General features: G+C 41.7%; 1 protein-coding gene across 1 annotated transcript in view; it reads left to right on the top strand.

Moving 5' to 3' along the window:
- LOC116507276 (cytosolic sulfotransferase 15-like) overlaps positions 1-23,762 on the top strand; it is a 36,878-nt gene extending 13,116 nt beyond the window's left edge. Inside the window, exons 7-13 of the mRNA XM_032215308.1 lie at positions 587-624; positions 3,652-3,806; positions 6,782-6,990; positions 11,539-11,665; positions 12,483-12,577; positions 20,292-20,472; positions 22,031-23,762. Of these exons, the coding sequence (XP_032071199.1) occupies positions 587-624; positions 3,652-3,806; positions 6,782-6,990; positions 11,539-11,665; positions 12,483-12,577; positions 20,292-20,472; positions 22,031-22,224 (999 nt within the window). The 3' untranslated portion in view covers positions 22,225-23,762. The remainder of the gene's footprint in view (positions 1-586; positions 625-3,651; positions 3,807-6,781; positions 6,991-11,538; positions 11,666-12,482; positions 12,578-20,291; positions 20,473-22,030) is intronic.
- Positions 23,763-25,365: the final 1,603 nt, after the last annotated feature.

Genomic DNA, 25,365 nt, shown 5'->3' with positions numbered 1-25,365 from the left:
CAAGATTCAAATAATTACATTGCCTTTACATCACCTTGATGTGATACTATGATCTCTTTGATCTAATGGGTTCTTAACAGAACTGCCTAGTCTATAAACATGTTTGTAAGGAAAGAATCACTATAATGCACGCCAAATAAGACTTCTTTCCTGATATAAGTCTGGTCATCATTAACAAAACCACAATGCTTGGTGGTTTTGAGTGAAGATGTAGTGTTGTAGGGTAGTCCCACCCTATTTGATGAGAAAGAAGGAAAAAAGAAAAACTTCTGCAATTCTTTTTTCTCCTCCCCATCTTTACGGTTTATGCAATGTCCTTCACTATTCATCATCTGCATGATATTGATCCAGGTTGTGTTTGATCTCGATGTGGCTTTATCAAGTTAATTCTGAATTGCAAAACAGTTGTTCATGAAGTGACTATGCAATAAAGGTTTGCTTTCTGATGCCAATAGTCTAGAGTTCAAACCCTTTAAAGAAAAAAAGCCAGTCCCCATGCATCCTTTCATAGTTAATAAATAAAAGCCTGCTTCTTAATTTCAGGAGTGTTATTTTCCTTCTGCTCTGTTCAGTGCTTTATTTCTGAAAGAGATATTCAATCATCAGCAAGAAAGAACCACAAAGGTAATTTTAAAATTTATTCCTAGCATTAAGACAGATTATAGTAGTTTATTAGAAAATGTTTGATTAAGATGTTAAATTAATGATTTTAAGCTTCATTTTAAAATAGTTATGTGACATTTTATTATTAACAGGTATAGCACATGTACATTGTTTCATTTAAAAAAAAAGTCATGTGGATGCAAGGATAAAAAAAAATGCATATATTTGTTTAGGATTAAACCAGTTTGACTTCATATGTTAACCAGAATATTAAACTTATAAGTGCTATTAAAATGGATGATTAATGCAGTATTTATTATGGTCATCTAATAAAATCATTAGAATATCAACTAGCTATGTACATTTGTAATTACTATAAACTAGGAATCAGAAGGAGCCGAGTAGCATCTCACAAAAGCTTCTGCTTCTTAATAAAAAGTGTTATGGGATGCAGTAGCCCAGTGGCTAAGATGCTAATCTTATTGATCAGAAAGGTTGGCAGTTTGGCTGTTCAAATTCTTAGCACCACGTAATGGAGTGAGCTCCCCTTACTTGTCCCAACATCTGCCAACCTAGCAGTTCAAAAGCATGTAAAAATGCAAGTAGAAAAATAGGGACCACTTTGGTGGGAAGTAACAGCTCTCCGTGCGCCTTCGGCCTTTAGTCTTTCTGGCCACATGACCATGGAGACGTCTTCGGACAGTGCTGGCTCTTTGGTTTGAAACAGAGATGAGCACCAACCCCTAGAGTCGGGAACAACTAACACATATGTACGAGGAAAACCTTTAGCTTTACCTTAAAAAAGTGTTAATTTGGAAAGATGGTATCAGACTCCTGATTTTTTGCTATCCAAACTAACACAGTTCTCATACAGTGCAAAAGTAACAGAGTTCCTTTCCAACAATCAGGTCTGAAATGGAAATGGTTGCTGAATGAACACATGATTGAAAGATATTTTTTTCCTTATGAATTATATCAAGGTTTATTTGTTTATTTTATATTTCACATTTGTGAGTCACCCATCTCCCTCAGAGAGGGATTCTGGTTGATGTACAATAAAATAAAGGATGAAAATATAAGACAGTATAGAAAAATTAAAATGTTAAAGTTAAATTGCATAATTAATTTTTTAAAAAAATGATAACATTTTTCAAGAATAATACACCCTGTTAAAATTATTTGATAAAGGCAAAGGGAGGATTTTCATGGCATCAATCAACCCCATGACTGGATGCTGCACTAGGCTCCCCATGCAAGCCCAATAGAGCCATGTTTTAACCCCTTTTCAGAAAGCAGAGTGGTGGCCCACCTCACCTCCAAGGGAAGAATATTCCACGGGGTGGAGGCTAATATTACTTTGTGGAGTACTTTGTTTTGAGCACACGAAATCATAAGTGTGTGGATTGATTGGAAAATGATTTTGTAATTGCCATTTTATTTGCAAATAGTTGCTAACTGAGGTAGTTGCCAAACAAAAAGTAAGATGATTCGGGGATTGAAGACTAAACATATGAAGAATAGTTGGGTATGTCTAGTTTAATAAAAAGAAAGAAGTGGTGACATGATAGCAGTGTTCCAATATCTAAGGGGCTGACACAAAGAAGGAGGGTCAATCTATTCTCCAAAGCACATGAGGGTAGGACAAGAAGCTTTGGATGGAAACTAATCAAGGAGAGAAGCAACCTAAGGAGAAATTTCTTGAGAGTTACAACAATTAATAAGCAGAGCAACTTGCCTCCAGAAGTTGTGGGTGCTCCAACACTGGAGTTTTTTAAAGAAGAGATTGGACAGCAATTTGTCTGAAATGGCTTGAGCAGGGCATTGGACTAGAAGAGCTCCAAGGTCCCTTCCAATTCTATTATTAAGACTTTTTCCTTATTCTCTGCAGAAAGCAAGATAAAGTGCAGATCCTCAACTGAACAAGATAATGAAACTATATCTAGCGATTTGCCTTTTAAATAATAAAAAAAGGTTGTGTTTTACGTAAATGAAAAATCTCTACATAGATTGACCCAATAAAAAGCACAAGAAACTCTGAGTCAATTGTGTGGTCCTTGATGTTCTCTAAGCTTGGTAGTTTCTTGCAGACCCAACTTACCCAACTAGATAACATCCTGAGTACTAAAAGGAGTGTGGACTTTGCCTAATTTATATAGAAGTGGCTTGTCCTGCCAGTGTTGGAAGAAGTGTTCTTGGTAATTTCTCTATTTGGCTGTTATTTACTGTGTGACTATCTAAGTTAGTGGTTCCTTGATTAGGGTATTATTTATTGGTGATTGCCAATTATATAATGGACTTTATTCACTATATAATTAGCTGTTCACTATATAAATATTACTATATAATTCAAGTGCATATATTGCAACAATCACTCCACAGTCTCCACAACATACCTTAGACTGAAATTTTTAATAACTTAATCAATGGAGAGAAGCTAGAATTGAAGGGCTGAAAATGAAATTCCAAATGTTCTAGAAACTTATAGCATAAATAGGATTTTTTTTAAAAACAATCATCATTCCAATAAAAATTTTCTTTGTTTTTCTTTGGAAACATTTTGCTTCTCATCCAAGAAACAATAAGAAAATAAAAATTGGGTTTTCTAAATTGCATGATCTCCTAAAACACCTTCAACATCAGTCTCCACTAAATTCTGCGGAATACTTTAAAATCCCTCTTTTCTTTCCATCAAAGAATGGTCATACCAACATATATTTTTATTAGTTTTTCTCAAATTAAGTTCAAAAAGTTTCTCCATCTCCTGGCTATGTGTAACAGCTATAAAAAAATCCAACTTCCTCATTTTCCTTTTGATAACTTTGAAGACCTTAAATGTAACTTTTTGAGTTCCAGTTTTAACAGTTGTAGAAAAAAAATTAGACTTTTTCCACATTGTTTTCTCTTGGGGATCATCGCTGAAGAAGGTTGCCAAATGTGTATTATTGAAACAATAATTGCAATAATTATAAAGTGAGAGATCTTGACCCTGTTTATGCTGCTAGCATTAAGGAAAGAAAAAAAAACCCTCTAATTTCTCTTTTATTGTAGCCCTGTTATTATGCAAAAAGTAAAAAATGAAGAATTATTCAACTATAAAGGGTATAATTTATCAAAAGAATTAATGAAACTTGAACTCCTGGAAGCATTAGAAGATTTCGAAATGAGGGATAGTGACATATTCATAGACACTTATCCAAAGTCTGGTAAGAATTCTGTAAAATTGTTGGAAGAAATGTCCTTCTGGGTTCCGTTCCAAGTGGGGAAAAGGACACTGGAAACATGGAGACTGCTTGGAAAAATGGCTTAATGATGGACAGGATCACATGGCCTCAGCTCCTGAACAAAAAAGGGGGATCACATGCTTCCAGATGTTGGGAAAACAGGGGGAGGAAAAAGGGCTTGCTGAGAGTTCCTGTGTTTTTTATACTCTCTGTTCGGCCCCACCTCTCTGTTTCCTGTTCCTGTGTAAGAAATGTATTCTGATTGGTTGTCAAACTCCCAGGAGAGGGTTTTTTTAAGCTAACTTTGTAGATTGTGTGTCAAGTCCCAAGCTTGGTTGAGTTCCCAGATGCCATGTGGTGAGTTTCTGTTGCAGATGGGTCTGCCTGAAGGAGGTAGATCTTTGTTATGTAGAATAGGACTTTTAATGGCCCATTGACATAGAGCTATTAAGTGATAAGCTATTAACAGAGTGAGTCTGTTTCTTGCCTAAAAACATGTTTCTCTGGCTCCTCATTGACAAAGGTGAGGGGGAAATGAGTTTCTGCCTCCCTTTCCGCCCTTTTAATATTTCCTAAAGCATTTCATTCTTCTAGGAGACAGGTGGGTGTTAACTTCCTACAGTATGATATGAGCAATGTATATTTAAATTCCATACTGTAACTAAAGTTTCTCTTTGAGAAGTTTCATTCTGCCCCTCTGTACAAAAGTAAGTAACCCTTCTTGTTGGAAATCATCTGCTGAAAGGACATAAATTATTTTTTAAATCTGGTATTAGTGGAGCTAAGAGAATCTAAGAAATCCTCCATATTGGTATCCTTTACTAACAAAGGGAATTCTGCACACTTTTGCTTAAAGGATGTTTTGAAAGTATTACAGCCAAGTAAGTCTCCCACATTCAAGAATGGGAAAAACCCTACCCAGAAAGAAAAGATTTGACTCTTCCTTCCCCTGCTTTGACCCAAGAAAGAGAAGGAACTTTTTCTGTACTATAGCTTGGTGCGCTTTACTATTCACACTATAAGTTCTTCCATATTGACTCACCTCTATCAGCCAGAAAAAAATAGGTCACTAATAGCTACTTTGATCTTTTGTATTCAAGGGCTTTTTAGACAGGAGAATTTCAAGAATATTTTTTTCTGAAAACTATTTTCTCTGGTTTGCTTTTTTTGAAAGAAGAGGTAAGGGAAAATGCTGGATGGGTTCCAAATAGCATCCCAAATAAAATCAGAGTCTGAGGCAAAAGGCAAATTGAGCCGAGGTGGCGCAGTGATTAGGGTGCAGTACTGCAGGTCACTTTAGCTGACTGTGATCTGCAGTTCAACGATTCAAATCTCACCGACTCAAGGTCGACTCAGCCTTCCATCCTTCCGAGGTGGGTGAAATGAGAACCCGGACTGTGGGGGCAAGTTGCTGACTCAATTTGCTAAAAAAAATTGAAAACCGCTTAGAGAGGGCTGAAAGCCCTATGAAGCGGTATATAAGTCAAATAAATAAATAAAAAGCTTCCTATTTATTAAGAGCGCCATATTGGCACATCTAGGAAAACCTGAATCTGAAAGCTTCAATATTTTCCCACCCAGTTGAAAGTTCAAGGTCCTGCCCCCACACCCACAAGTCCATCACATGGTTCAATCTTCCATTGCCACAAAGACAGAGTCCACCCATCCAATTCTGGCCAGGTGCAGAGACAAAGGATGACCTTGAGTTTCTAAGAAGAATGTTATTATGGTTACATATCACCCAACATATAATCCCCCCTCCCATTTTCCCACAGTAGAAAGTTTGGCAGGCCTGAAGTCCAAAAAGAAAAGATAGCTTGCAGGCATGACATCGGATTCCATCAAAGTAGGAAATGGACCTTTCTCATGCCACAGTTCTAACTTGTGAATAGATACATTGCACTGATTATGTTGATTTAGTTTGGAATTCTAAACATGTGATTGTGGCCTTTCTTAGTTCCCCTCTTCACAAATAAATGCCTTTATTTTGGAACTTGGTCTGTATCACTGAAATCAGGCATTTCTTATTAAAGCCTTGCTCATAGAACAAACCTCGTTGATTTCATGGTTCTACTCCTTTGTTTTTTTTAAGATTCTGGAGTATTTTCTATCCTTTGGCTTTGAAAAAACAATTTCCAAGCTCCTTTTTTTCTCAAGAGCTCTAGAGCTAGAAAGAAGGAAAGAATATATCTACAGCAGGTGAAGCTAGGCAAAATAACACATGTTACATGTACAATTAGCACAGGAGCCCCCCCACCCCACTTCTCTCTATACACCAATGACTGCATCTCAAAAGATCCCTCTGCCACACTAGCCATGTGGTGCAACAAGAACAATCCAGACACAGTGCCGGGGCATCCGAACTATCCGAAGGATAGTTTTTCCCCGAATGCCATCACTCTGCTAAACAACTAATACCCATTACAATATCCATGTCAAATTATCTACTTAAGATTATATTACTATTCTTCTTCTTATCCTTACCAGTACCTATCTCTTCCTACTTATTGCTATATCCATGTTCCTTCTATCTTTAAAACTTATATTGTTTTTATTGTTTCTTAAGTGTTGTATCTTATGATTCTTGACAAATATATTTTATTTTTTCTTTATGTACACTGAGACCATTTGCACCAAAGACAAATTATGTGCCCAATCACACTTGGCCAGTAAAGATTTCTATTCTGCAGTATTTAGCACCACTTTAGTAATCCATCCTTCCTTCCTTCCTTCCTTCCTTCCTTCCTTCCTTCCTTCCTTCCTTCCTTCCTTCCTTCCTCAATGAGGAACCTTTGGAAGAAAAGCTCTAGAAATAGCAAAACATCATCCCTTTACTATGAAATCATTTTTTTCCTACTCCATCAAGGGACAAACATAAGTCTCAGAGTTTAGAGTTTGATGCATATGGAGACATAGGTTTGACATCCTAAAACTCTCAAGTTGACTTTCATTTTTAGGAACTATCTGGACCCAGAATATTGTATGCTTGATTTTGTACGAAGGCCATCGGAATGGAACAGAAAATATTCCCATATCACATCGGAGTGCATCCATAGAATACAACCTACACAATGTGGATATCACCCAGATGCCATCACCTCGTATCATCATGTCCCATCTGCCATATTACCTAGTTCCCAAGAAACTGAAGGCCAAAAAGGGAAAAGTAGGTCAATCTTGTTATTCTATTCTGACTATAAAAACGAGTTAGCTGAAAAATGCAATGATTGTATAAGTATATGTGTATATTTATGCATATATGTGTAGATATACATGTAGGAGAAAAGCAGGAATGAACATGAGTACAGATTATAGGAGGAAAAGCACAAAACATCTACATTATATATAAATTAATTGCATAAATTGATCGGTGCTCTTACCCATTTTTTCTCAAGGTAGTGATTCATTAAAGATTTAATTATTTGAAATTATGGCCCTGCCTGAACTATTTGGAAATGAAATTTCACAAGTGATTTTGCATCCTTGTTTTTAATGAAAACTTACACAGAAAATGGCCCAAACAATTAGAGCAGGGGAAAAAAATCCACTTTGCTATAAACCAAATGATAAACAAAAATCAAGTAGGGAGAAATACAGGCATAGGTGGTATAGGAATAGAAAATGGCTTAATGGTGGACAAATATCTACAAAAGGAACATTGAATGCAAGAGAAATCCCTGTCACAAACTGAAGTGGGAAAGAAAACAGAAGCAAGGCAATAGCTCTCAGGAACTAGAATTATGGCTATTCAATGAGAAGTCTAAGGAAGAAGTATCCTTGTCGTTGGGTCCAAGAGATGCTGGGAAAAAGTCAGAGCTCAAGAAAAGGCAATTGGAAGACATCAAAGCTTTTGGGGGCTTTTCAAAAACAATCAATGTTTTCTTGATCAGCTGTATGTTTATAGCACTGAAATCCAAGCTCTGGTAAGAACACACATGTAATATTTCATCCAGTTTTGGACCCCCACCATATCAAAAAGTTGTTGAGTTCTAGGAAGAATGCAGAGAAGAGCAATAAAGATGATTAGTGGGCTGGATGTTAAAGCATATGAAGAACGCTTGCAGGAATTGAGTATGTTTAGTCCAGTGACAATAAGATTAGGGGCAGGGGTGGGTTCCTGCCAGTTCTAACCTCTTCTATAGAAGAGGTTCCACAAATCTACCATGCTGTTTAGAACCGGTTCCAGCTCCCTCTCCCCGTCCGTCCGTACCATGCTTGACCCGCCCGCCGCTCACTGATTGGCTGGCTCACCAATCGCCCTCCCTGCCTCTAAGAGTCCTATCTAAACCTTAAAGTCTTAAAGCTGTCAAGTTTGAACACCCCTGGGGTTGACAGCTTTAAGACTTACGTGCTTCAAATGCCAGAGTTTCTGAGCCAACATTTTGGTTGCTAAGCAAGAGCGTTGTTAAGTGAGTTTCACCACATTTTACAAGTTGGTGACGCACACCCAGTCACATGACTGCCACTTGGTCACACTCCCACTTGGTCACATGGCTGGCAAGCCACTCCCACCCAGTCACATGGCCAGAAAGCCACTCCCACAAAGCAGGCCACACCTACAGAAGAGGTTCTAAAATATTTTGAAACCCACCACTGACTAGGGGTGACATGATAGCAGTTTCCCAATATTTGAGTGGCTGCCACAAAGAAGACCAAAGGACCTGAAGGCAGGATAAGAAGCAATGGATAGAAACTGATCAAGGAGAGAAGCAACCTAGAACTAAGGAGAAATTTTCTGACAAATGAGAACAATTGACTACTGGAACGGCTTGCTTCCAGAAGTTGTGGGCACTCTATCCCTGAAGGTTTTTTAAAGAAGAGATTGGAGAGCCATTTGTCTGAAATGGTATAGGACAGTGATGGCAAACCTTTTTTGGCTGGCGTGCCAAAAAAGCACAGCAGCCAAGGGGATCGCGCGCCGGTGTACCACACCCATAATGCTATGCGTGCCCCCCCGTGCGTACACATGAACATGATCAGTGAATCCCCCCCACTTTTGCCGCAGTTATTTCGCCTTCCCCAGGCTACAGAGGCTTCCTAGGAGCCTGCGGAGGACAAAAACAGCCTCCTCCAGAGGCCTCAAGAGCTTACCTGAAGCCTCCGGAGGGCAAAAAATGGACATACGAGGAACCCAGAAATTCAGGAATGGTGACTTCTGGTTTGTCCGTAGAGCCGATTTTTGACCTCCGGAACCTTCAGGAGGCTTCCCTGAAAGCTCCGGAGGGTGAAAAACGGACCTACGGACAAACCAGAAGTCACCATTCCCAAACTTCCAGGTTCCCCATAGAGCTTCCTTTCTTTCTCCGCCTGCCCCAAACAGTGAAAAAGCCACTGGCCACTAAACCACCCGCTCGCCCATATTCAAACCAGCCTGCCTCCTCTCTCCCAGCATGGGCTCTCTGGAGGGGAGGGGAGGTCCCTCCCAAGCCCGGCTTCTTTTCTTCGCTCCTACGGCGTCAATCCGTAGGGGGAGGGCATGGATCGTTTAGGTGTGACAGGAAAATGGAGGGTTTTTTTGCCAGCCTCCCAGATGGCAAAACAGACATTTTCACAGCGATGGCTGAAGCACAATCCCGGGCAGTCAGTTCTGGCTCTCTCTTCCCCAAGCATGTCCCGTTGCTGCTGGAGTCACTTTTGGTGAATCCGAAGTGGCAGCTGCTTCTTGCCATCACTGAGAGCATCACCACCAAAAGTGACTGCAGCAGCAACAGGATGTGCTTGGGGAAGAGAGAGCCAGAACTGACTGCCCGGGATTATGCTTCAGCCACTACTGTGAAAATGTCTGTTTTGCCAGTTGGGAGGCGGGCTGGTTTGAATGCGGGGAAGTGGTTTGGGGTCGGCATGTCCTTCGCTCGTTGGGGTGGGCGGACAAAGAAAGGAGGCATGTGATAAAGCACCCCAGCCACCAAGGGCAAAGGGGAGCGCCTTCGCACTTGGCTATCGCATGGCTCCCTTCTTTCTCCGCCCACCCGAATGAGCGAAGGAGGCACTGGCCACTAAACCACTCGCCTGCCTATGTTCAAACAGGATGCCTCCTCTCTCCACATAGGCTCTCTGAAGGGGGAGGGAAGTTCTCTCCCAAGACCTACTTCCCTTACCTTGCGGCACAATTCCAGGATGACAGGATATTCTTTTTTTTTGCTAGTATAGGGGCATAGCCTCAACCCCTGTCTTCCTGCCGCCTGCAGTCCAGCCCCGTGCAATCTCCCCACCACCCCACTGACCTGGGAACACTCCTATCTGCAGTTGGCTTTCTCCAAGCAATCCTTCCTGGCTGCGCCCTCAGAGTGGTCACATGGTGGCAGTGTGCGGCTGCTGACTGACCCAGGGTCCACCCGGACGCCCAGCTAGGAAGGATCACCAGGAGAAAGCCAACTGCTGCCGATAATGGGGCATGAAGGAGCAGCCGCCCAGCAGCTGTTATATCCTGTGCAGACGCCCAGGGAAGCTCAATGTCCTGCCTCCCTGCCATCTCCAGTTAAGCCCCGCATAATCTTCCTGCCACCCCACTGACCTGGGGATACTCCCGGCTCTGCTTGACAGCCATTCCTTCGCGTCCTGTTGTCGGCTGCAGTTGGCTTTCTCCTGGCAATCGTTCCTGGCTGGGAGAGACCCTCCAGGGCAGCCCCGCCACTCTGGTGGCACACTGTGTCCCCAGAGCAGTCACATGGTGGTGGTGGGCAAGCTTATAACCGACCTAGGGTCTGCTCCAACCTCAGCTCCTCTGAAGAAGCCCCGCGTCCACTTCCTTCTCTTTGGGAAGTGGTTTGCAAAGTCCCGGTTTTGCAAAGTACTTATCAAAGAGAAGGAAGCACAGGCTTCTTCCAACAGCTGAGTCCGGCAAAGGAAGTGGGTGGGTGGGGCAAGCATGGTGCGGACAGGTGGGGCAAGCGAGCAGTGACTGGACGGGGGGAAGCGAACGGGGGGGGGGGGCAGGCCAGGAGAGGGACTGTTCTGGTACAGGGCCTCTAGAGGCCCCAGTACAGGAACAGACACAAAATTATTCCAAGCAGTACATGCATATTGGACCGGACCAGATGAAACCAACCTCTGAGACTGATCCATTAAAACAAAAAACAACTTTGAGTCAATTGTATTCTCTAAATTGTTCTCTAAGCTTGGTAGTTTCTTGCAGACATTTCATTACCCAACTAGATAACATCCTGAGTGCTAGAAAGGAGTGGAGAACAGTTCCTCCCCTGGCCTGCCCCCCTGTTCACTTCCCCCTGTCCAGTCACTGCTCGCTTACCCCGCCTGTCCGCACCATGCTTGCCCCACCCACCCACCCACTTTCTTTGCCGGACTCAGCTGTTTGAAGAAGCCTGTGCTCATTTGCTCATTTTATATAGAAGTGGCTTACCCTGCCAGTGTTGGAAGGAGTGTTCTTGGTTGTTCCTTAATTAGGCTGCTGTTTACTGTGTGACTAAGTTGGTAGGTCGATTAAGATATTATTTATTGTTTGATTGCTAATATTGCCAATTACTATATAGCCAATTACCATATCTCAGTGTACTCTAATTCATGACATGAAAGTGAGAATAAAATATGGGCCAGTGAAATATACTTTATTTCAGGAAAAGGGAAACATTTCAGGAAAAGGGAAATTATTTACATAATTTAATAAGAACATTTTTCAATGTACTTTAGAAGGTATCCTCAGTTTATTAAAAATGAATGTATTTATTACAGATTACATATAATATATATTTTGCAGGTGATTTATGTGTACCGAAATCCAAAAGACATTTTAGTGTCCTTTTTTCATTATCGCAACTCGTTCCATGGAATGGTAAATGCATGTAATTTAGAGGAATACATGCAAAGATTCTTATCTGGAAATGGTAAGATGGAAATAAAATATTTATCACAACACTATCAAAAAGGGCTGATTTGCTAATATGTTTCCTTGGAGTTATTAACAACGACAACACTCAGTTTGAAGCATTTCAACAATAGGGGACAACTTTAGACCTAATGAACCCAAAGTTTCCTCCCTTGCCAATGAAACTGCAGGCTAAATCTCACCTTGCACAATTGCTTCTCGTTGGTTTGTGTGGCAAAAAAATTGAACACTCACGAACCATCACCTCTCTCTATTAAAATAAAATCCATGTCAGCCAACATACAGTAGCAATAAGGTTCTAACAGGATTCACTAGAGGAAATGCATTAAACCAGGGGTTCTCAAACTATGGCCTGGGACCCAGTGGGACAGTACAGCAAGAATATAGGAGAGGAAGCCATCATAGCATCCCTTGTAAAAGCAGGCAGATTCCCAAGAGCCCAAATTTTGTTCACACAATCATGGGGACATGGCAGCAGTCATAAATTCAGGTAGGAGTCATAAGCCCTTTCAGTGCTGTCATAATTTCAAGCAGTCTCTGTACACACAGTTGATGCCCCCCCTGTGTGCCTTAAAATGCAAAAAAGATTGTTGATATCCTTAGCAATTTTTCGACATTTCCAAAGAGTTCTTATTCTAATTTTATAATGCATGCTGTTTAGAAAGAAGTGATCCTCAAAATCATTATGAATTACTGACATTGGCTTTGTGTATATAATATTTAAAAGAGAAATATTTTCCTTATAGCTCTTATGAGGAATCAGAATTAACTTAAGTACGACCACTCTTATTTCCATTCTCTGCTTGAACCAACAGTTGCTAGCAGTTTGGTCTTTGATCATGTGAAAGGCTGGTATACACATCGGAATGAACTAAATATTCTCTTCCTGTGCTATGAAGAAATGATCCAGGTGAGACTATTCACTTCTTTCCCCACTATTTTCGGAGTATAAGACCCGCTATTTTTCGGAGTATAAGACCCGCTTCCCCCCTCAAAAGTGGGTAGAAATGTCTGTGTGTCTTCTACAGTGAATGTTGCCAAAGCCCCACACACCTATCGGCCCCCACCCTTTGGCCGTTTTCGGCCTCCACATGTCAGGTTTTCGGTCTCCGCACACCCCACTTTAGACCTGTTCCAGGCTGCGGGGATCACCACAGCACATCGCCACAGGTCACTGCTCCACGTGCCCCATTTTTGGCCTCTGTGTGTTGCGTTTTTGGCCAGTTCCAGTTAGTGAGGATCAGCGGCGGCAGCAATCCCCGCCACCTGCAATGGGCCAAAAACATTGCACATGGAGGCTGAAAATACGACATAAGGAGGTAGTGATTAGCAGCGATGTACTGTGGGAATCCCGGCAGCCTGGAATGGATCTAAAACAGAACATGCAGAGGCCAAAAATGTGATGCGTGGAAGCCAAAAAGGCGGTGCATGGAGGCCTGGAACTGCTGACTGGCAGTACTCTGTGAGGCCAATCCAATTGCTAATCAGCTGCTCATGCTGAATCAGCCTGCGATAACATGCTGAAGCTGACCAGGCTGTTTGCTGCAAGGATGCTAGCCAGATGAATACCGATGGATGCTGGTAGGCAGAGGCAAAAAAATATTTATTTGTTTTCATAGTTTCTCCAAGAACTAATGTCCGTCTTATGCTTCGGAACATCTTATACTCTGAAAAACACCGTATTCTTTTGTCAAGATCAATAGATTCAGGAATAGACCTAGACAAATAGAGATGCAGCTGTAGGTAATGTTTGTTTGTATCTATGGTTGAACATTTGTGAATGTTCTGAACAACTAATATTTACATTTTAAAGGACAGAAGAGTTTGTGCATGTTTTTCTTTTGCACTCAACATAAACTATTCCAGTTTGACATGTTTTTGCCAAGAACTTGAAAATCAAAGTCCTGCTAATTCTCTGCTTATGCAACTAAGCAGTGTTTTTAGAGCTGATTCAGACAGGGATTTTTTTTTTTAACTGAAAGAAGTGTATAGAGAAAGGACAAGAGGAAAAAAGGGTTTATTCCAAAGCTTTTGGATAGATCAAGTTCCTGAAGAGGAAATACAGCAAGAAAACGCCATTCTTCTATTCCTATTCTCTTTTCATCCTTCTTTAAGAGTTTGACAAGGGAATTATCCAGCAAACAACTTTTCAAATTCCACAGAAGTGCAATAACTTTCTTTAATGTGAAGCTGTGATTGACTGAGGCATTGCTATTAGAGGCATAGGTGTACATTAGTGCATTGGATGATTTAGAACATATATAAATAAAAGGCATAGCATTGAATGATGGAATTTTTATCCAGGTGTGGAGCTGAAAAGGTGACTTTTTCTTAAGAGTGCTAAGGGAATGGTGCAAGGTTGATGAGGAAGTAAGACAAAACAATGTCCCTTTGGGCTGTTTAATATATTCGTAGAAAATATATTTAAGGAATTTTGTGGAAGTTTAGTGGAAGTTTATCAGTAGTTTAATCATTAGACATCATTGAGGTAAACAGACAAAATCCATGATAGTACAGAGGTCATCCTACCTAATATGACTGGTAGGATGACCTCTGTAATCCATTAGGAAAGGCTGGTACCCAGCCCTAAAGTGAATCATTATTGTAACCTTCCACATGATTGCATTGATCTGGGGTAATGCTAGGGCATGACCAGAGGTTTATGGCTGGTGAGGCACTGATGTCACACACACACACACACACACACACACACACACACACAGGCAGATGTCACACAAGAGCCCTTCAAAGACTAAACATTTTTTTTTTACTGGTGGGGAATTAAAACTCCCCTTTTCCTCAATGGGAAATCATTAAAAATCATTAAAAGAAAATCATTAAAAATACCCTTTCCTTTCTGAAGCCTGGCTCTTTCTCTGCACCTAGAGAAATAGGGGGGAATAGGGGAAATGCAAGCAGCAAGGCCAGCCTGCCCCCTTCTTGTCTCCCACCCCCCTTCCCAACGGGACAAGAAGGCGGAGGGCTGGTCTTGCAAACGGGGATCAGCGCACTCGCTGCCTCCCCCTCCCCCGGGAGGAGCTCTGCAGCGGGACAGATGAACGGAGGGGGAGATCACCCCTTCCTCCTCTGGGCCCCCAAACCCTGTCTTCCCTGGCCTGCACCCCTGCGCTGGAAAGACAAGCAAAACGCGCAACTTGGTTAACTCTTAAAAGGCAAAAAATTCCTTATGCAAAGGAGGCCCATAGTTCTCTAGCCTCCTCCAACAGTTAGCACTAAGCAGACTCAGAGTCACTGTGAATTGGAGTCTGGGAGCAACTACCTTGGCCTTTTTAATTATTTTAAAATTTGTTTCCTTTTCCTCAGGAGACTGGTGAGGCCCCGCCTCCCCTGCCTCTAGTGACTGCACATCACTAGGCATGACACTATTGAACTTGTTTTTGACCTCTTTGGAAATAAATAAAAATCTAATAGAGGTATTTGTGGGTGTTGAGTTTTAAAACCAGCTCCTTAAACACATGTTTAACGGATTGGGGGGGGGGGGGAGAAGTGTAGGTAGATTCACAAAATTAAAATGCAACAAATCAATAAAACCAAATAATTTTATATCAGAAAACAACAGATATACCTTAAGGCAGGTCGGCACAATATAGAACCTGCCAAACAGCCTTTGCTGCCCGTTGGCATTTTTTTTAAAAAATCAATAAATTTACTGTTGCCCCAAGAAACACACTGTTGAGAGTCTCCAATGCTCTGCTAGCTGGCAAACAGCTGATCAGTATTCCTTTGCAGTCAACAATGATCTTGAATTGATCTATGTGGTCCAGTGGTGAGATTCAAGTAATTTAACAACTGGTTCTTCCTAGTGACTGGTTGGGTGGGCGTGGCTGGGGTAGTATCATGTGACTGAGTGGGCCAACTCAACATCACTCATGACAAGGTGGTGCAATGCAGGTGGGGCAATGCTGCAGAGACAGGGCAATCTCCCATGTACCATTCCAAGCACCTTCCCCCCCCCCCCCAGGGCTGACAAAATAAAAGCCCATCTAAAGATCGTGACTGCCTGCCGAGCCTGCCTGGCACATGCAAGCAAAAGGAGGCTGTGGGGGAAAGAGAAGGGCCAATGGAAACGCCCTGTTTTCTGCCTCCATTGGGCTGTCGGTGCTGCGCTGGATCGGGATGGTGAGGTGGGGGGGGGGGAAAGCAAAAAGCCCATTTGGTCCATATGTACACACCAGCATGATGGAGAATCTCCCTTCCAGTTCGCTGGTTTGGGCATTTGGAGCTTGAGGGGTAGATTGTGCATCCTGAAGTCTGTCTGCTGCTTCTCTAAGCCTGGCTCTGGCTGCAGCTGTCCATCTGCCAATTTTCTTCCAGCACGCATGTGAGGAACCAGGAGCTTAGTGAGATCATATTGCATGCTTTTACCTCCAAGCAGCCCAGGCTGGAAACTGCAAGTCTGGTGCAGAGTAGTCCTCTTTAACAAGCTGAAAAATGTTGCTGCTCCTACAAGCCTGGGTACCCTGCACGAGTTCTGGAAGAAAGGGAGTGCACATGGAGCATCTCCCCGAGTGCCAAAGGCACACCCAACCCCAACAAGAAACACTACGGCCATGAGATATTGCTTGATCCTGCAGCCGCTTCTTGTGGCCCTTGTTGGTGCTGGGCATGCCTTGGGCGCTTGGGCAGACACCCCATGTGCTCTCCAGGTTGACGGCTTTTCTTTCCTGCTGCTCTTGCTGGTGGCCTGCCAGGAGAGCATCTTGCACAGCACAGTGAAATTTAGTAGCCATGCGCTGCCACTTTCCTCTAAGACCCATCTGGAAAGCGCTGCAGCAGAGAGAAGCAGCCAGATTAAATGCTGCTTCTCTCTGCCGCAGTGCTTTCCAGATGGGACTTACAGGACTCAAAGCGGAAGCTCACAGCTGCTAAAATTCACTGTGCTGCACAAGATGCTCCAGCAGGCCATAAAACAAGAGCAGCAGCAGAGAGAAGCAGTTGGGTTGGGCCAGTATCTCAGGAGAGCATGATGACTGGGGAGCCAGGAAAGCAGCAAGGGAACTGGAGAGGGCCTAAGTGAGAGTGTTGGCTGGGGAGCCAGGAAAGCGGGTGAGGAAACCAGAGAGCTCGGGGTGCTATGTGATCTAGGGTCTAGAGGAGCTGAGATGACTGACGAGCAAGGCAAGCGAGCGACCAAAGCAGACAAGGCAAGAAAAGAAGTGGCTGTAAGAGACAGGGTAGGCGGGGCAGTGAGGGGCAGACTGGGCGGGGCAGCCAGTTGTCCGCTGAACCACGCAGAATCTTAACAACCAGTTCATGTGAACTGGTCCAAACCAGCTGAATCCCACCTCTGATGTGGTCTCTTCCATTCTACAATTTACCACAACATCAGTTTACCACAACACTTTTCCACCTCATTCCCCACATAAAGAGTTTGTATGTGCTTAGTCTAAGCCTGGGAAAAAAGCCAAGTGTTTAAAGTTCACTTCAAGGCAGAAAAAGTGAAGAAGAGTTTCATTTCTAAGAGAATGGTTGTTTAGAGAGCAAATAAGGAAGGCCAGCTTCCCTAGTCCTGCTAGAGATGATCAACAAGTTCCAAACAGCTAGCTCTGTCTCACAGGCACTACAAAAGACCAAGGGTTTCTCAAATACCTGGGCCATGTAGGGTTCTGTAGGCAATACCTATAGCCTGAATTATGCTCTGGAACTTACTAGTAACCAATTCAGCTGATGAAACAGTGGTGGTTATAACAAGGCCTGCTTGTACAACTGTAGCCCCATGTAGAGTATGTAGCAACCCACAAGGTGATCAAAGCATGAGTGATGGAAGGAGAGGCCCAGTAACCACTTTACCCCATGGATTTTGGTAGTTTACTTTGATGATGTCACTGATTAACCCTACTGATATCGGTGTTAGTGGGGGGGCAGAGTTCGTCCCCTAGGCCCCTAACTTATGGGGTGCCTCAGGGCTCGGTCTTATCCCCCCTACTATTCAACATCTACATGAAACCGCTGGGTGAGATCATTCGCAGGCACGGGATTAGATACCATCAATATGCGGATGATACTCAACTGTATCTGTCCGCCCCGTGCCAACTCAATGAAGCGGCAGACGTGATGAACCGCGGCCTTGAAGCTGTTATGGACTGGATGAGGGTTAACAAGCTCGTGCTCAACCCAGAAAAGACCGAGTGGCTGTTGTGTTTCCCTCCCAGAGATTCGACCAATATTCCATCACTCAGGCTGGGGGGTCAAATTCTACACCCCTCAGAGAGGGTTCGCAACTTGGGAGTCCTCCTGGACTCACAGCTATCGTTTGACCACCATTTAATGGCTGTGACCAGGGGGGCATTCGCCCAGGTTCGCCTGGTGCGCCAGTTGCGACCCTACCTGAATCGGGAGGCTCTCACAACAGTCACCCGGGCCCTTGTGACCTCTAGGCTGGAATACTGCAACGTGCTCTACATGGGGCTGCCCTTGAAGAGCATCCGGCGACTTCAGCTAGTACAGAATGCGGCCGCGCGAGTGATTGTGGGTGCACCTCGGTTCACCCGCATAACACCTATCCTCCGCGAGCTACGCTGGCTACCTGTCGATCTCCGGATGCGCTTCAAGGTGCTATTAGTCACCCATAAAGCCCTACATGGCAGTGGATCTGGATACTTGAGAGACCGCCTTCTGCCAATTACATCCCTGCGACCAATAAGATCACATAGATTAGGCCTCCTCCGTATACCATCGGCCAGCCAGTGTCGGCTGGCAACTACAAGGAGGAGGGCCTTCTCAGTAGTAGCCCCGACCCTTTGGAACGAGCTCCCCGTAGAGATTCGCACCCTCGCCACCGTCCAGGCCTTCCGCACAGCCTTGAAGAACTGGCTCGCCCGTCAGGCCTGGGGACAAGGATAGTTCCCCTCCCGAATGATGAATGTATGTTGTTTACTATTTTATTATATGTCTTATCTTAATGTCTGTATTCCCCTTCCCCGATTTTATGTGAGCCGCCCTGAGTCCCCTCAGGGAAAAGGGCGGCCTACAAATATTAATAAAATCTACAAAATCTACAAAAATCTGATATGTTCCCATTATACGTTAGTATGTATAATAACTACTTTTTTGTTGACATTCATAGGTATATGAACATTCCTATACTTATGTATGTAGACAATGCCTACATACATAGATAATGTTGTTGGATGATAATTCAAATGATTCTCACAGATAGTTAGAAGACATGTAGAATGAGAAATATTGACTTGAAAATTAATATAAATATGGATTGAATCATTGAACTCTTTGAAATGGTTAAATATGTGCAATTAGTAGAATTGAATTAAAGAGCAGAACAAGTTTAAAATGTACGAATGCTGATAGATAGGTATAAAGGTAGGAGATAATATGGTGCCCAGCAAGAAGGAATATTTGACAAAGAGTACAGTGAAAATGACTGCATAAAAGAGCATGCTTTGCTCAATTTGTTAAAAGGAATTGAGATTTGGTCAGCAGAAATATAAACTTCAGTTGAGTGGAACTGTAAATAGGTGATGAAACAAGAAGAGTCAACCTTAAGATTTAATAAGTGCTGAATGAATGTGGATTAAATACAAATGAGAGTAAGCTATATAGGAGAAGCACATTTGTTGCAATGACTTAGTCATATTAATTAGGATCAATTAAATAACAAATATTTGAAAGAACAGTGAATGGATGCAGAAGAAGACAGAGAAAATGATAGTTAGATGAAGCTGATAAGATTGGAAAGGTATAGTGCACAGTATTGATTTAGCTTGATTTAACCATAGTTTTATTTCTTCCTCTCCTGGTTGCCTTATTCCTTTTGTGTGCTTTGCATAACATTGCTTGTTCCCCAAGGAAAAAGCATGATGGGAATGGATATATACTAATTGGTTGATTAGCTGGTTTATATCAGTGGTTCCCAACCTTTCTTTTTTGCCATGCCCCTTTAAAATGCTGATGCTCCCCCCTGTGACATATAATTCTTACTTTAGTCAAAAAGTGAACTTTATTCATGCGGAGGAAGTCTAAAAGGCTATTAATGTGGTTTAAACAAGGTTCAAATTGCCCCCATTAAAAATCAAATCCCCCCCCCCCCGTGGGACCTGGGAACCACTGGTTTATATGGTGTCCAGCTCATGATAACATTTCTAGATGAATAACGTAAGATATAAAACACAATAAAGAGCTGAAATACATTAATAAGATCTATAATTGTTGATCTGAAAAATAATAGATATCTGTAATAATCTATTAGAAAACTATCAAGAAAACATTAGGATAATACTGGCCCTAATAGGATGGAGAAAAAGCAGTAGGGTATCATATAACATGTCCCATTACTTCAATACAGGTGTGTGTGTGTATGTGTTTACATCTATGCATGTATATGCATGTAGTTATTTGCAACACATACATACACACATAACTTGTTTCATCTGAAATTGATATAGGTGTAGATCCAGGATCTCCATCCAATTCATTTCCACCAGCGTTTTATCCGCATAAAGAAATAAATGACACTTTTAAAACTTTTAATGCTATTCTATATAATCCTTTCACTCGGAAATCAATTCCAGCGGGTTCAGTGGAGCTTACTCCAAATTAAGGGTATTCTGTAGAAATATTCCAAAAGCAAATAATTCTTCTTCCAGGATCTTAGAGGCGTAGTACTTAAAATATGCAAATTTATTGGAAAAGAGCTGAACAGCCAGGAAGTGGACAAAGTTGTGGAGATGGCTACATTCAAGAATATGAAAGCGGACCCTAGAGCAAATTTTGTGAAAACATATGAAGAGTGTTTTGGACTAACAAACGTAAAGCATATACGCAAAGGTAATACTGACAGAAAAAAATCAAACTTTGGTTTTTTTCCTCTCTCGCATCTAAACAGGGGACAAAAATGCTTCAGAAACCACTTCTTTTTCTCTTGGGTCGTCAAGACATTGACTTCTTGTCCCCAGCATATACTTGAGGTAGTTCTATGTCATCCTCAGTGTTCAACGAACATTTCCACTCCTTCAGCAGGCAAAATCCATGTTAGTTTACTGTGAGGAGAGGCGAATTCTGCACTCACGTGATTCCTGGGGGTAGGATCAGTTCAACTCCCATTGAACAGAAAGGGCATGGCCTTGATTCTCTAGGCCTTGCAGGGCCATTCTGGCTTGGGCAGTGAAGAATCCAGTTCTTTCTGATCAAGCTTTTCCCCTGGATCTTCCAGAACTTGAGGTGTAGCTTTGAAAGGGGGCTGAAACAGGCTGAGAGGTTGTGTTGGAGGAAAGAAAGAAAGAGAGAGAGAAATGGGAGATGGAGAGGGAGGGAGGGAGGGAGGGAGGGAGGGAGGGAGGGAGGGAGGGAGGGAGGGAGAGAGAGAGAGAGAGAGAGAGAGAGAGAGAGAGAGAGAGAGAGAGAGCGCTAATGCCCCTGCAACTTGAGCAAAAGCTGGCTCTGGTGGGAGGATTTCCTGCTCCTTCAGAAGTGCAGTTTTTTTTATTTATTAGGTTTTGATCCCACCTTTATTACTTCCAGATCCAATAAGGCACTAAGAATCCATTTTGTGGATCCCTTGGGCAAGAACTGATTGTTTTTGCTAAGCAAAGAACTATTTATTTTTTTCATTCATGCTTATGTTGTACAGGTAGTCCTCGACTTACAACAGTTCATTTACTGACTGTTCAAAGTTACAGTAGCATTGAAAAAAGTCACTTATGACCATTTTTCACACTTTCGACTGTTGCAGCATCCCCAGAGTTACATGAGCAAAATTCAGGTGCATGGCAACTGACTCATATTTATGACGGGTGCAGTGTCCTGTTGAAAAAATTGTCCAAAGTAATGCATTACTATAAAAACCTCAGTTGGGATTATTGCTGAGTCCTAAACTCACTTTTTTACCTACTGCCTGATGAATAAATGTACTATGAGAGAATAAAGGTAGCAGCTGGATCTTGTGGGAAGACAGAACAGTGTTTCTAAAATTGTACCAAATACACAGGGCCAAAAAGATGGTCCTCACTGGCAGTGGGGGGACCTTCATGGTAGGTAGCAGGGGTGGGTTCCGTCAGGCACTATTGCCGGTTCACTCATGGGCATGCTGCGCGTACAAGCACAGTACCATAAAAATTGTTCTGCGCATGTGCAGAAGCTAAAAACAAGATGGCAGCACCTATGGCGCCGCCGGAGAATTAGTTCAGGGGCGTGGCAGACCTGGGTTGCTGCCGGTTCCAGTGACCCAGGCCACCAAACCACTACCAGTTCGGCTGAACCAGTAGGAACCCACCATTGGTGGGTAGATCTGTGAGGATTCAGGATCAATGCTGAGGTTCTTTTCAGAAAAACACACTACAGGCTAGGACCAATAATTGATTCCTCAATCTGCTCCTTTTTCCATCAGGAACTGTTGGAGACTGGAAGAATATTATGACAGTATCGCAAAGTGAAAGGTTTGACAATATTTTTCAAGCACAAATGAAGGATATCGATCTCAAATTCATTTGGGATATAAAAGAAATACAATCTATTCAGCATGGGAAGCTGCAGGTACCTCTCCAGGAGGACAAAGAGCAGAAATGTCCAACACAACTGTAATACCTATATGTAGTTAAAGCTACTACAATACACCTATGCGTTTTCTGTATGTACTTATGTGTATTGTGTGCACAAGTGCTTTCTGCTCAAAGCTGTTTCCTGCTTAGTGAAGCGTCCTTAAAAAATCATGGCTTTTGGCAACCGCATCTTTTTCAAAATGTTGAAAACATCCTATAATTTATCACCACAAATGGGTCAAGATATACCAGAATGGTTTCATAAGTTCTTTGCAATACAAATAAATGCTTTGGGAGCTGGGAGAAATGTTCTTGTAATGTGTAGGGAACAAAGATATGTTAATCTATTATTATTTTTATGGGCCAACATAACGGTTGCTTCGATAATGGGAAATAATTTTGGGACAGCACCTTTATATATCTTAGATATATTAATTTTGTAACAATTAATTTTATAAAAAAGATGATGTTAAGAAAAAAATACTTAGCACATTAGGTTACTTGCATGTTATATCCAACAACTTTAAGTAATACCTACTGATGTAGATCATGATGTAGAGGCCAAGCCAGAGGGTACAGCTGATCAGGTTTCTCTATAGCTCTGGTTTAATAATAAGTTTAAAAATTAATTTGCAGTTGATATCATATGGAGCTTATTTTTCCCCTGAAGTTCTTTCTCTTTCCATACAGTTTCTTGCCAAACATTAGCATTCTTCTTCATTTATTTGATCTATCTTGCTAATAAAATTATTTAAAAATTAGTTGATCAGATATATTTCATTAGGTTTTTTTAGTCTACTGCAATTCTGCAACTCTCACTGATTTACAAATATTAAAACACTCATATTCAATCATTGAACAATAAGCCATTCACAAGCAAGCCAAGATTAGTTCACCAGGCGATGGCCAATAGTCCATAAAACAAATACAAAACTGCTCTAGCAAGTAATTCCACTAGAACCAACTCAAAGTCACCAGACAAAACTGAATGTACCTCCACGAGAACTCACTTGTCAGGAGAAGTTCAGGAAGCAAACAAGCACACAGCATACATGTTGTTCCCAACAACGCCTCCCTCTCTCTGCCATAATAAACAGCTTCCTTGTGCAACCCATCAAAAGGAGTGGGGCCTTCTCCTGAGCAATCTGGCAGACCTCAGTTTCTCTACCCTGTGTGCTCTGAGATCCACCATAGAAAACAGCTCTTCCCCATCCTCTTCACTGACTTGCAAGCCGTTCCCCGCAAAAGGCTGAAATTCTCTTTATCCTGCCAGTTCAGCGTCAGTAATTAAACCCATTTTCGATGTGCCTAGAATAAACTCATCCTCCCTCAAGCAGGTCTCCAAGGGAGACATCACAACTCCCAATAGTATGACAGTAACATAAAATGTTATGTCCTCGCCTGTTTCTCCGAATAGAGCATAAAACATAAGGTTATATAGACTTATGGTTACCAATATGGTTACCAATTTTAGCCAGCCCATATAAATTTGCAAGTTTACTTCCCAGTATTCAAGTTACTATCAACACTTAATCTGCAACAGATTCTATGTCCAGCCTGGCAGAAATAGGCTAAGAATCAAAGTAAAGATCCATATAGAGAGAGATCTTTAATCTTACCTTTTCCAAAATGACACCTCCAGATGGATTGTAACTATTATGCTGCATGGCTAGCTCTGGAGAGTACCAAGTTGAGGAATGTTACCTTTTGTTTCTTCAAATCTGAGCATTCTACTCTCTGTCACTCATACTGTAGTTAAACTCTGATCGACTACCATAACATCTTTACATGGGGATTCCCTTAAAGGCATTCAGAAGCTTCAACTGGTACAAAATGCAACAACATGGGCAGCTGTGTAAAGCTGTGTACTTTTGTGTAAAGTAATACTTGATCCACGCTGCTTAAATTTTACTAAGAAGGGAAAGTTTGGTTAGATTATTTTGAATTACTGTTTGAAAATAAGGTTAAGAAAGATTATTTATGCTGTTTAAATCCTATTAGAAGGGAAAGTTTGATTATTCTTCTGTAAAGTAATATTTGAATATGTGGAATGATCCACGCTGCTTAAATTTTACTAGAAGGGATTATTTTTGAGCTAGATTGTATATTGATGTTTATACAAATTTGTATAAATGTTTATCTGAATACAAGGTTAAGGAAGAGGAACGGGAGAGTCTACAGGAGGTTGGGGTAAATAACAAAGAAGTAAGAGACGAGAATAAAATATAGATAGAATGACTTACACTATTTAAGCATAGATAAAGATGGGGGGCTGAGCTTAACACAAAGAGTTCTTTTTCTTTTTTTTCCTTTTTCTTTTTTCTTTTTTCTTTTTTCTTTTCTTTCTTTTTTCTTGTTTTTCTTTCCTTTAATATATTACTTTTATTTTTAATCCATACGAACACAAGATACTTTAGATAGAAGGCAGTGCCAGGTGTGGGCCCTGGGAAGTCGGGAGGATTAGGGATGGGGATTTATGGGGGGTGGGTGGGTGGGTGTTAACATAGTCTCAATAAGAACAAGAATGCACTTATATACGGTTTTTTTTTTTTTTCCTTTTTTTTTCTCTTTTCTTTCTTTATATTTTTTTTCCTTGGTTTATTTTACTTTTTATCAGATTAAACAACACTTGAATAAAGGCATACACCAAGGAGGGAGGTAGAGGGAAAGAAGAGGGAGGAGTAAGGAAGGAGTAAGGGGAATGTAAGGAGGGCGTGTTGGGAGTAAGGGGAGAAGGAAGGTTTGAGGGGAAAGGGAAGTAGGAGGGGAGTGTTAGAGGGAGGAAAGGAAAGTTGGAGGGGGTAGATGGGGTGTATGGAGGATGGAAGTGTCAGGTGGGGTTGTGAATGATGAGTTGTGTTTTCTTTTTTATTTTATTTTATTTTTATTTTTTCTTATAGCAAATACCCTGTATATAAGTGATTGTAAAATGGAATGTGAAAATGAATAAAATATATTTTAAAAAAAACAAAAAACATGGGCAGCTGCATGTGATCCAAAAATTGCACATATTACACCTGTTACCAGTTTGCCTACCAGCTTGCTTCTGGATCCAATTCAAGATGCTGATTGGAACCTTTGAAGTCCTCCATGAGTTGGGAACAGGTTATTTGAAAGACCTCTGATCCCCATTTACATCAACGCATCCCATCAAATGGAATCGTTTGCCTTCGTAAGTTGTGGG

The sequence above is a fragment of the Thamnophis elegans genome, chromosome 4, assembly GCF_009769535.1.
Source record: "Thamnophis elegans isolate rThaEle1 chromosome 4, rThaEle1.pri, whole genome shotgun sequence".
In the NCBI taxonomy this organism is placed as follows: Eukaryota; Metazoa; Chordata; class Lepidosauria; order Squamata; family Colubridae; genus Thamnophis; species Thamnophis elegans.
Note: the sequence above shows the minus strand (reverse complement) of the source record. Positions and strands in the feature narration are given on the sequence as shown.